The 11831-nt window shown below is 61.4% G+C and overlaps 1 protein-coding gene and 1 long non-coding RNA gene across 3 annotated transcripts in view; one reads left to right on the top strand and one right to left on the bottom strand.

Annotated features, from left to right (window-relative positions):
- Positions 1-5492: 5492 nt before the first annotated feature.
- SLC9A3 (solute carrier family 9 member A3) overlaps positions 5493-11831 on the bottom strand; it is a 40795-nt gene continuing 34456 nt past the window's right edge. Inside the window, exons 10-17 of one of the 2 annotated variants that reach the window (XM_072807427.1) lie at positions 10840-10969; positions 9238-9353; positions 8521-8650; positions 8109-8285; positions 7856-7928; positions 7346-7459; positions 6827-7070; positions 5493-5604 (exon numbers count right to left, since the gene is read on the bottom strand). In XM_072807427.1, the coding sequence (XP_072663528.1) occupies positions 5601-5604; positions 6827-7070; positions 7346-7459; positions 7856-7928; positions 8109-8285; positions 8521-8650; positions 9238-9353; positions 10840-10969 (988 nt within the window). In that variant the 3' untranslated portion in view covers positions 5493-5600. Of the gene's footprint in view, positions 5605-6563; positions 7071-7345; positions 7460-7855; positions 7929-8108; positions 8286-8520; positions 8651-9237; positions 9354-10839; positions 10970-11831 lie in introns of those variants that run through there. The other variant, XM_072807428.1, reaches the window with a different exon arrangement.
- On the top strand, positions 5690-11235 carry LOC140621991 (uncharacterized). The gene is made up of 3 exons (XR_012021732.1): positions 5690-6671; positions 7201-8276; positions 8611-11235. It is a non-coding gene; the product is annotated as an uncharacterized lncRNA (long non-coding RNA).

Below are 11831 nucleotides of genomic sequence, written 5' to 3'. Positions count from 1 at the left end.
AGTCAGGCAGGCGTCTCCCCAGTGGGCCTCGCCACATGTTCCATGCCACAGGTTCCAAAGGAGCACCCCTGGCACCGGGTGGGTGTGGCCAGGCGGAGCTTTGAGGGGAGAGAGTGATGGCAGGAGCCTCGGGTCTGATGAAGTGAAATCGCCGGTGAAGGCAAACATTTACGTGACACGGGATCCCTCAGGCCCCTCTGCATGGCCATCTCTCCACGCCAGCGGCTCTGGTGGTGGCCTCATTTGCACATTAGTCTGGAATCGCACAGTAAACGGGCTGCAGCAGCATCATAAACAGTGGGCCATTTGCGGGTCCTGACCCGTCCCCACCAGCCGCAGCGGGATCTCAGGTGTGCTTGCACCCTGGTCCACCGAGTGCTGCGGGCTAACGGGAGGCAGGGAGAGTTGCCCCTGGGACTGCTGGGTCAGGAGGGGGGAGTGCAGCCCCTTCCCCACTATGCCACCAGCCCCGCAATGCAGCCCCCCTGCTGCTCCGCGTGCGGCTGCATGGTCTGCTCGGAGCACTCAGCGCAAGCCTCCGAGGGGCTCTGTTTCCTCTCCAGCCATGCGAAAGACACAGTCCATCACTGCACTTATTTTCTCTTCTTGAGAGTAAACAATTCACCGGTAGGACTTTTTCTTCTAAGAATCAAAACCTAAATGGAATTAAGTGACTAAACACCAGATGCAGTTCTTAGAAATGCTTCTGGCTCAGAAGAGAGGTAACTTCTATAAACACGGAGCTAATGTCCTATCTCTTTGTGTCTGTGTTAAGTGTATGTTTTACCGTCTAGTGGGGAGTAAGTGCCAAATGTTTTCAAACTAATAAAGTCAACAGTTAACTATCACTAATTATTGTCCCTTATAACAGTAGAAATACATTTATTATTTCACTATCTGAATTTTCACTCCACGTTACTTCAGGAAAAAATAACGAGGGTGAACATTCAAATAATGACGGCAGATCCCCATGGCACATCTGGTCCTTGCGGTGTTCTTTCTCTGACTGTGGGATGGTCACCCCAGCTTCAGGGACGGTGGCGGCAACGGTGGCCGAAGCTCTGGCCACCTGGCATGAAGGCCAGGTGCCACATTCCAAGTAATGGGACATCTGACTTTGAAGGCAGTCCATTGACCAGGGTGGGGTGGGAGTGGGCAGTGGAGAGCCACGTCCCGGGGGGCAGGGGACAGTCCTCCAGGCCACATGCTGGGAAGTGGGTCTAACAGGTCAGGCAGCCTGCAGCCCGTACCAAGAACAGGTCGTGTTGGGCCACCGTGGCCTCACTGGTCTTGGGGTTGTTATTAGAACACTTGCCATTCAGTTGAGAGTATCTTTCAAGGTAGGGGATCTCCTTGACATTAAAGTTTAATTCATCGGATTTCCAGGGCGTGGTGGAGGGGTCTCCTGAACACCATAGTGTAGTCGTGTGAGCACAGACACTGATGCTTACCTGGAGGGCTGTATATAGTCCACGCACGGAGTGCCTGGAGAGGGAGAGCCACACGGGGGCTGCTGGCTGCCCCGCCCGCCCTCCTGGAGGTGGCTCGGCCCTGCGAGGACACATGGCTCAGAGCCAAGAGAAGCCCAGAGAGGGGCTCCCTGAACAGCAGGCCTGGGAAGAGCCAGTGGGGCTGCAACAGACACGGCGGGTTGAAGTGATGCTCCTCCCAGCCCCAGAGCACTGGACACGGATGGACACAGACAGATGTGGCCAGAGGACTCCCCACAGGAGCAGAGAAGCAAGGCCTTGGCCCCACCAGGGCCTCTTGGCAGTGAGTTTATTGTTTTAAGCTGACCAGTTTGCAGTACTTAGTGTAGTCCTAGAACTCCCGCTCCTTGGGACTCCTTCCGATCAGCTTTGAAATGGCTAAAATTTGATTAGACTCCTCTTAAAAAACTACCTGCAGACTTGGCATTGATGTGCTATTTTCTTTTTAAAATAAACATCAGGGACACCTGGGTGGCTCAGCGGTTGGGCTTCCGCCTTAGGCTCAGGGTGTGATCCTGGGGTCCTGGGATGGAGTCCCGCATCGGGCTTCCTGCATGGAGACTACTCCTTCTGCCTATGTCTCTGCCTCTCTCTGTCTCTCTCATAAATAAAAATTCAAAAATTAAACATCAAGATTTTAACTATTAAGAGATGTGTCTGGGGGCACCTGGGAGGCTCCATTAGTGAAGCGTCTGCCGTCAGCTCAGGTCGTGGTTCCGGGTCCTGGGATCGAGTCCGCATCGGGCTTCCTGCTCAGCGGGGAGTCAGCTTCTCCCTCTCCCTCAACTGCTCCCCTTGCTTGGTAAAAAATTTTTTAAAAATTAAAAAGTAAAAGATGTGTCTGGGGGTGCCTGGGAGGCTCTGTTGTTTGAGCGTTGGACTCTGATTTCAGCTCAGGTCGTGATCCCGGGGTCATGAGATGGAGCCCCGCGTTGGGATCTGTGCTCAGCAGGGAATCGGCTTCAGATCCTCTCTCCCTCTGCCCCTCCCTCCACACCCGTGCTTGTGCACTCGCTTTCTCTGCAGGGGCAGGTGTGCAGCTCTGAGTCGGGTCACCCACACTTCTGCCCTTCCATCAGCCTCCTCTTGACCGTCAGAGCCTGCCCTTGCCCACTCAGGCTCTGGGCCCGGCTCGGCCAGCCCCTCTCCTCAGCCCTGGGCCTATCCCCTCAACATCTCAGGGGCTTCATCTTTCCACTCTGGCTGGGTGGCTCCTGCTCTGCCCTTTCCAGGGCCTGCGCCCTGTGTGCAGGGATGAGTCTGAGTGCATGGTGGCATCCGCCCACCTATGGCTGGGACATGGAACCAGCTCTCGACCAGGGTGTGCAGCCGTTGCCAGTCCCAATGCCCACCCTGCACCACAGAAGGGGCTGCCTCTGACATATGCATGCATGTGCATGTCGATGTTGATTTCAGTGCCAGAGCAAACTGCCCCTTAAATCTCCTCCATACGATTTCTCACAAAGTTTCCACCCACAGTGCCTTGAAACAAGTTTAATAAACTTGATCGTGCAGGTGTGACAGGGTCTGTGATGGGCCCCTGCCCAGCGCATCCAGGGCAGCCCTGTAAGGCACATTGTTCTGTGATCAGGGGTTCACGAAATTGACTAAGATTACATTCACCAAATTCACATACACAATTTTCACCACTCCTAACTCAGCGTACATTTCTACTGGAGTTTCAATGAAAATTTTAAATCTCCTTTCACAATAGAAGATCACTAGTACACAGTACAGAAGCACTGTAACAAAGTTATTTTCAAGAAAATACAGAAGTGAGAATTAGCAACTCGTAGATTTGTGTTCTTTATAGTCTACCATAAAGTAGGCCAAAGTTCAGTACGAAATAAATAGGAATTTTTCTAATAAAAAATTTTACAACAGTTTTCCTAAGGAAATACATTCATAAGACGTTGTTTACATTCTGTTTTACAACGACAAGAACGGCTAGGATTCTCGTCTATGAAATGTATCCACAGCACTAGGGCGCATAGGACTGTCCACAGAGGAAACACCAGCACTTTCTCTAGGGCTTGAAATGTGGGATTCCACCAGGGAGGCTTCCTACCTGGACTGGGGTTCCCTCGTGGCCGTTCAGCAAACTGGCCGTCCAGCACAGAAAACCCTAGCCAAGCGCTGAGCCAGGAGCCATCTGTCAAACAGATGCATCACCTGCCGGTTTACTACCTCTGGTGTTGAGGGGATACCTCTGACCCACCTTCCCCGACTCAGCCTCTGCTCTGCAGCTGGGAACTGGGCCCAGGTGAGTTGTTAAGGCAGCTGGAGGTGCCAGACCAGCTGGGCTGGGGACCCTGGAGGCCCTGGTGTGTCAGGGCCTCACTGATCTGGACGAAGCACTCTGCAGGGAGCGGACAGGGCATGTGCCCTCCTGGCCATGGGCCCAGTTGCTGCGGGGCCTGGGCTCGCTGACAGGCAGGGTTTGTTCTGCGGGTACTGGCTGGAGTTTGTGCTTACGGAATTGGTCATAATGGTTGCACGCTGTGGGGTAACTGTGGAAAGCCCAACCCCACCAGGTATGTGTGATTCCAGTAAGGAGAAGATCTGCTGCCATCAGGGTCAGGAGCTTCATGTTGCTGAATAGCCAACGGCAAAGGTGTAAACAGCAGATGTACAGCCTCTTTCCAGCAGTGTCCCAATGAGCACGATTAAAACCCTACAAAGTGCTACCGGCCTTGCTGTGAGGGCTGTGGGAATTTATACCATCACAGTGCGGTCCTGGCACAGCTGACGCTCCTGAGCAGAACAGGGCCGGGCCTCTTGAGAAAAGCTTCTAGGAGTGTCCGTAGAAGTCTTCTAGAAAGTCCGTAGATCTTTACTATGTCTTTCTCACGCAAAACCCAGTCTGAGGGCCAGGCCAGGGCACATGAGGGCCCCGTCCTGGGCTCACTGTGGCAGCCTCCTCACCCACCTCAGCCGCTCCCCACACTGGACTGCCAGACAGGGGTCTCCCTCTGGGGTGGGAGGTGAAGGGGACAGCCCTGTCCCTGAGACCCTGGAGGGGTGAGACGGCGAGCTACGACATTCTCAGGGCTGGGGGGGCGGGTCTGTGCGCTGTGCCAAGTCTCCTGGCACTCCACCGCGGGTCGGCAGCTCCTCCCACCGGGCCTTGACCCCATGAAGGTGCTTGCTAAGTGACAGCCCTGCCAGACTCAGCTGGAGCTGTGTAGACCTGTCCACACGGCCCGTGCAACCTGTGACACAGCCTGGGCCATCTCCCGGTGTCGTGTCCGTGGGACAGCTCCGGCCGGAGACCAGGTGCCCCGGCAGCACCTGCATCCACAGGCCGCCTCACCTACACCTGGGCCAGAGCCACCCCGGTGCTGGGCTCTGACCTCACAACACACAAAGGGTGAGCACGCGACAGTCCCTAAGGGGACAGGCAGTGCGGGGCACGGGGAGTGGGCCGGAGGGGCCAGGTAGGGCCGGGCTGCCCACATCCCCGAGGGGCGGGCCTGCAACGCAGTGTCCGCACCTGGCCGGCCCACGTCACTTCACGGGTGCTCCGTGTCCCTGGCAGTGTTGATGGGAGGGAGGACGCCAAGCGGCAAGGCCTGGAGCCGGACGGAGCCCACCTGCGGGGCGGTGACGCGCTGGGGCCGCGCAGGTGGCCGGCGCAGGTGGCCTCAGGGCCCTCGGCCCCGCCCGCCCGGCCCGCTCCCTGCAGGCGGCCGCGCCCGCGGACACGCCGGGGCCTCGGGTCACAGCGGCGTCTCCTCCTGCTCCAGCGCGTGCGGCGGCGCGTGGCACGACGGCGGCAGGGACGCGAGCTTCAGCAGCGCAGGGCGGCGGCGCGCGCGGGGCCGCTGGAACGAGCGCCTGCTGTGCACCCTGCGCGCCGCCGCCGACCGCGCATGCGCGCCCGGCCCCCCGCGGCGCTCCGGCCCCGGCCCCGCCCCCGCCTCGCGGTCGGACGGCGCGGCGGGCGGGGCCTCGGCGGGCGGGGCCTCGGGGGGCGGGGCCGCGGCGGGCGGGGCCGCGGCGGGCGGGGCCGGGCTGCGGGCGCGCGGGCGCGGGGAGCGCGCGGGGAGCGCGGGCTTCTCGGCGGCGGGAGGGGACGCGCGTCCGGTCAGCGGCACGTCGGAGCCCGTGTCACCTGCGGGGGAAGACGGCGTGAGCGCCGCGGGCAGCTGGCGGGGCCCCGGGTCCCTGCGGGGTGGGGCGGGCGGAGCTGCCACAGCCCCCGGGCGGGGACAGAATCACGGGGACACCCCGGCCCGCGGACCCTTCCCCCACCGTCGTCCAGGGCCCCCACCGCCACCACCGGGACAGTCTCAGGCCGTGGCCTGGCCGTGTGGCCGGCGCGGCCCACGGTGACCGGGTCGGGGGAGGACTAGCTCCTGCAGCCCCTCGACAGGCACCTGTACCGCGGGGTGTCCAGTGTGTGCCCGCCCCGCGGCCTCTCCGGGTCGAGGAGGGTGTGGGGTTCAGAGGCAGAAGCCGGGAGACGGCAGAGGAGCAGCAGAAGCACCCGGAGGTCCTGCCCACCCGGCGTTTCCCACGAGCTCACTCCCCAGTAACATCCCCCCAGCCCCCCCACCCCCACCCCGGCAAAGCGAGGCTAAGGCTGCACCAGGCAGCGCCCCTCACACTTGCTGGAACACCCCACAGGGAAGGGATGGACGCCCCTTCAAGCCTCCGTAGGAGAGAATCACAGCAGCTCCTGCTTCAGTTGGAATAAGTGGGAAAGCCCCTCCTGCGCTGGGGCAGGTTTCCTGTTTCCTCCCAAGCGCCCACCAAACACCCAAAGGAAACATGAAATGAACCCAAAACCTTGCATCAAGGGGCGAACCCTCTTTCCTGCAGAGTAGGTGCCACGCCCCTGCCTGCCACCTTGCCTTGCCCCGCCCCCCAAGCCCGCCTGCTCTGGCCTCCCCTCCGGAGAGGGGGGCTGCTCTGACCTGGCGAGGCTTGCCCCTCCGCTCCCCTGGACCCTTTCCTGGAGCTCGTCTGTATGAGGCCGAAAGGGACCCGATGCTCTTCTCCTGGACTCACTTCTTTCACATGGGCCTTTCCCAAAGCCCCAGGGCCTTCAGGGAGAAAAAGAGATGTGCCCACCCAGCCCCCACCCAGCCCTGCTCTGAGCTCAGGACAGGCTCCTGGCGGAGCCCGGGGCTTAGCCATCTCAAACAGCTCTGGATCCTGACATCTCAGCGGGAGAAGGTGAGACTCGGAAGGGTGTCCTAAGAAATGTGCAGCTGGAAAAGAGGCTTAGAGGGAGGAAGAGTGAGCAGAACTCAGGTCCAGAGCCAGAAAGGCAGCCAGCTAGGGGAGAGGAGCTGAGGAGAGAGCAGGTGTCAGGCGGGGTCAGGAGTTACATGTGCGTGGACTCAGGGAGGGTCGTGTGCGGCTGCTCCTCGGGGCCATCGGCCTGCAGAAAGGAGTCCACGGACTTGGTGCTGAGGCGGAAGGGTGCCAGGCGGTGGAAGTTGCCTGGAGAGCAGGGGATCTGCACACGAGCCCTCTGGGAAGGCACCACTGTCTCCCCGGGGGACAGCCAGGGTGGCACCCTGGAGAGGATGCCCAGGTCCTCATCCGGGGAGAAGACGGGGTTGTCAATCCCTAGGAGAAAGGGCAAAGGTGAACCTGGACAGCAGGGAGGAAGGGTGCAGCTGACAGTCGTCCTGCTGCCGACACCTGGAAGGTCACTGGAAGGTATCTGGGGTCTGCTGTGTCTCTCCATCTACGGCAGGCCGGGCAGGTGACAGCTCCCTGCTCCCCGCTTGCAACTCACCCCCACATGGACCCAGCACCAGGCCTCCCTGGCCCTGCGGACCCCATAACCACCAACGACATGCCCACTTCTGGGGCCAAGGAGGGCCGGGCCCAGCCCTCACCTGAAGGGGAGTCCGTCGCCGTGGCGTCTTGAGTGATGTTCGCCAGGAACTCGATCCCCCCACCCGCTTCGGCACCGTAGTCGGGAGCCTCCTCTGGGTCTGAAAGTTCCAAATCTGGTGGAAGGGAGGGCAGCATGAAGGACGTGGGCTGGCTGCAGACACCCTGCTTAGTGCCCTTAGCAGACAACCCCGAGCAGCTGGCAGAGCACCCCAGGGTCATTGCCCATCCCATCTGGGTGGCTGGCCGGGTGGCAGTGCCCACACAGTGCATCCACCCCTCCTGGCCCCACGCCTCCTCCCCACCCAGCCTGGCACTTGGGCCCGGGAGTGTGGGACCCACCTCGGGGGCACTGCCCACCGGCCCCAGTGCCTGGGGCCCTCACCTGCCCTGACCTGGCTGCCGAGGGGAAGGGCATCCGTGGCAGGATGGCCCTCTGCACCCCGGGTGCCCCATCACCATCCCTGGGTCCTGCTGGTGAGCGTGCGTGCTGCCCCGGCCCCAACCCGTACCTTTCTCGTTAATGGTGAAATTGTGCACGGGGCTCTCCAGGGGCAGTTTCCCGTTGGGAATACTGCTATTTCTCTGAGAAGCAAAAGGAAACTGTTAGCGGGTGTGGGCACAGCCGCACCCGGGCCCCAAAGGCCCCAACCGTCCCCAGGAGAGCTCTGCTCTGTGAGGGGGCTACAGGTGCAGACTCCCACAGGCCTGACCCTGCGGGTGTGACCCCTGCCCCCAGGCAGCCCCACGGTCCCTGGCCCTCACCCGCTTCTGGGCACGTTCCCTCTTGTACAGCTTCGCCGCCTTCTTGTTCTGGCCGATGCCCAGCTTGGCAGACTTGAAGGACTCCAGGCGCTTCCGCATGGTCCTGTGGAAGATCTCCTTGTCCTGCTTCTCGTCCTCGTTGGGAGTTAGCTCGTGCCGACTGTACAGGTGCTTGTACTGGGGCAGAGGCAGGCGGGACGGTCACACGTGGGGTGTGGGAGGACAGCTCACGGGGCGGGGGTGCCGGGGCTGCCCCGACCCCAGCCAGACAGACCCAGGTGCGGGAGAGCCCAGGCCACCGCCTCCCGCAGCCCTTCTCAGCCTGAGCCTTCACTGCACTCTTGTGAGGACCTCTGTACCAGGGTCGGGAGGGGCCCGAGGGCTGAACCCCGCCCAGACTCTGCACACCCACCTCCTGCCGGGGCTTGTACAGGTACTGCTGCAGGGTGTGGTGAGTGACCATGTCCTCCGTGTCACGGATGCTTCTCCTCCTCTGTTCCAGGGACTGCATGTCCAGGCACACCGCACTGACATTCTCCCTCCTGTATGGGGGCCTCAGTGATCGTCTGGCCTTCCTGCCCCTCACCCCTGAGCCTGACCACCACCGGCCCCCTGCCCTCCTAACTCACCCCCCTCTAGCCCAGTACCTGCACACCAGCTGAGCAAACCCCAGCCATGCAGCCCTACAGAATCAAGAGGTCCAGAATCCAGGACCAGGGGTGGGTGTAGGGGCACCAGGGATGAGGCCTCAGCCCCAAATCTCCATCTGGCCCTCCCCGCTCTTAGTCTCACATCAGGCAAACGCTAGCATTTACTCCAGGTGCATCATGCAGGGGGACACCTGGCACCTGTGTGCACACCCTCCCTGGACCCCTCAGGGGCCCAGCCAGGGGTCTTTATTCGACCCCTGATGGCTCTCAGTTCCCCTAGATGTCCATTGGCCAGTGTCTGTCCAGAGGGGCCCTGCTGCCTGTGCCCAGGAAGGCCTGGGAAGTGCAGGTCAGGTCAGGCAAGACCCTGCCCACAGCAGCCAGCAGCCACTAGGGTCACGGCAGGGGTGGGGGGGTGGAGGGGCCAGGGGTAGGGGATGGCCTCTTCTGGCAGAGCCGGTGTGAACCTGGGCACGTACAGGAGGTAAGACACCGAGGCCTCCACGGTTGAGGGCCGTGGCGTGCTGAAGTCCACGTTGACCATGTTGTCAGTGCTGGGGGAGCGGATAAAGGCCAGGGACCCACGGCGCTCTCCCTGTGGGCAGGAGACAGTCTGTGTCCACGCACAGCATGGCGTGCCTCACAGCCAGGTGACCGCCAGCCCCAGAGAGCTGAAGCCACAGTGAGGCCACACTGAATGGTCGAAGAAGAAAGGGAAGAGGGAACCCTGGGTCCCTGAACCAGCCCCTTGGGGGCACGGGGTGCCAGGAGACACTGCAGCTCCCCACAGGACTGGGGAAGTGCCCCCAGGGCCCTGGGGACTCCCAGCCAGCCACCCTCAGTGCCCCAGAGAGGGGAACAATAGAATCATGGGCCGGGGCACGCGGTGTGGTGGGCAGTGGGGGCCCTGCCAGCGCCTGCACCTCCCATGTGGGGCTGGGGCATCACTGTGTCCCAGGGACACACTGCACACACAGTCAGGACCGCGTCTCCTGATCCCTCCTCCCGGCTCTAGAGTCCCTGAAGGCGGAGATCCGGGCATTGAACTCTCCCCACCCAGGGCCAGAGCGCAGACAGCAGGTGTCTTGTCCTGCCGGGGACTGCAGCTCGTGGACTGGAGCCCAGGGGAGTGGGGTTGGCCCAGCACAGCTCAGTAGGTGCTCATCTGCCTGCGGCCCCTGCCCGCCTGTGCCTGGGAGGGACCCTGGGTTGTGCTGGGGCATCGGGCTGTACACCGGTGTGGACAAGCCCCTGGAGATAGGGATCCATGTCCCCCCTGAAAGAACAGATGCTTCTAGGGCTCGGCCACACCCTCTACGAGGTCAAGGGCTTGCTAAGAGGGCTTGTCCCTCCAAAGGGAAGTGCAGACCTCTAGCTCACCAGGCCCCATGTGGGTCCAAGCTGGCGAGGCGCCAGGTGACCTTGGGCCAGGGGCCATGTGTGGGGACACAGTGGGGCAAAGGCAGCTGAGTGATCGATGTAACGACCAAGGGATGGTCACACGTGTGCACTGAGAAGCCAGGAAGTGCCACTTGGAGGCCTGTGGCTACCAGGGAGGGGCCAGCCAGACTGTGTCCCCGGAGGAGTGGGTTTAACCTGAGAGAGACCTGTATGACTGAGTCACTCTGACATCCCCAGTCCCTGGGAGGCTGTGGGTTGGCGTAGGGCACGCGGCCTCAGACACTACGGGATCCAGAGTCACCGTGCGGCCCATGTGGCAGGGCCTGTCCCTCATCCTTATGTGCACCTGGAGCCCACTCATCTACCTCACACTGCACAGCTGTGCATACCGTGTGCACACGTATGTTGGGGGCATGACTCCATGAGGCCCTAGAGTGTCCTACAGAGAGCCGTGGGGGAGGGTTCTGTGCCTCAGCTCCCACAGCCATTCTCGGGGTATCGGGGGACCCATGAGCTTCACGGGGTGAACTCGTCATTGACCCCGGCATGGTGCTGCTGGGCCTCTGGGAGGGCCTTCCCTGGCCCAGTGCCTGAGACCCCAGTGGCTGCCCACATCCCATGTCTGGGTGTTGGTTCAGCCCCCAGCGCTCACAAAGAGAACACATGGAATGTTCTGGTACCTCAGCCACATAGCTGATGGCATCTTTCAGGTTGAGTTCATGGAAAACATTGAGAATCCGATCACGTGACTTCTGAGCAGACTTTCTCATAAGGATTTTGCTGAGGAATTTCCTATCAAAATTGGACCACCTGGGGGGGGGGGGTTCAAAGCAACACAGACGTCAACGCTGGGGTGGCCCCAGGATGGACGGGGCCCCTGGCAGCAGGTGGGGGTGGGGAGCAGGGGTGTGGTGGGCCCGGGTCTCCCACTGCCCAGACCTGTATGCACGGGTCTCCCAGGAGCTCAGACCAGGGGACGCCCTCCCGCCCCCCACCCTGATTTTTATTCACCCAACAACCACAAAGGTGAGTTCTAAAATGAAAGCAATAAACATCTGGGGTGCTGGTTCCCCATCTGTGCTCTGTTCCTTCTTTCCTGCCCGAAGGCCTGTCTCACCAGAATGTGTGTGGAATTATGGATTCTGTTTTCTCATTTAATACAGTATTGCAGAGCTTTCCAGTGACTCTAACCTTCTGGAAACGGTGGGGCCGGGTGAGGGCAGGGCCCTGGGGCCCTCAGGCCTTGGCTACAGGGAAGGGGGCACATTTTCCTGCAGAGGGATTGGCTGGGGGAGGAGGGACCCCTGTGGGGAGAACCAGGCTCTAAATCCTGCACAGAGTACTGGCCAGTATCGGGTCAGGAGAGCACGTGCCAGGGCTGATCAGAGGGGTAACATCCAGCCGAGCCCCATGTGGTGGGGGAGGGAGAAGAGGGGCTGGGGGTGGGGAGGGGGGATCTCAGGGGGAGGGACAGGGGGAAGAAGAGGGAGGGGGTCCCGGGGGAGGGGAGTCCCAGGAGGAAGAGGGGGAGGGGTGGGGAGGGAGGGGGGGTGGGGTGGGGAGGGAGGGGGGTCCTAGGGGGATGGGGGTCCCAGGGAGAGGAGGGGGAGGAGGAGGATGGGCATCCCAGGGGGAGGGGGAGTCTCAGTCTGACAAGCAAGCTTCTGGCCCC

Source organism: Canis lupus, chromosome 31, assembly GCF_048164855.1.
Source record: "Canis lupus baileyi chromosome 31, mCanLup2.hap1, whole genome shotgun sequence".
NCBI classification, from domain to species: domain Eukaryota; kingdom Metazoa; phylum Chordata; class Mammalia; order Carnivora; family Canidae; genus Canis; species Canis lupus.
Note: the sequence above shows the minus strand (reverse complement) of the source record. Positions and strands in the feature narration are given on the sequence as shown.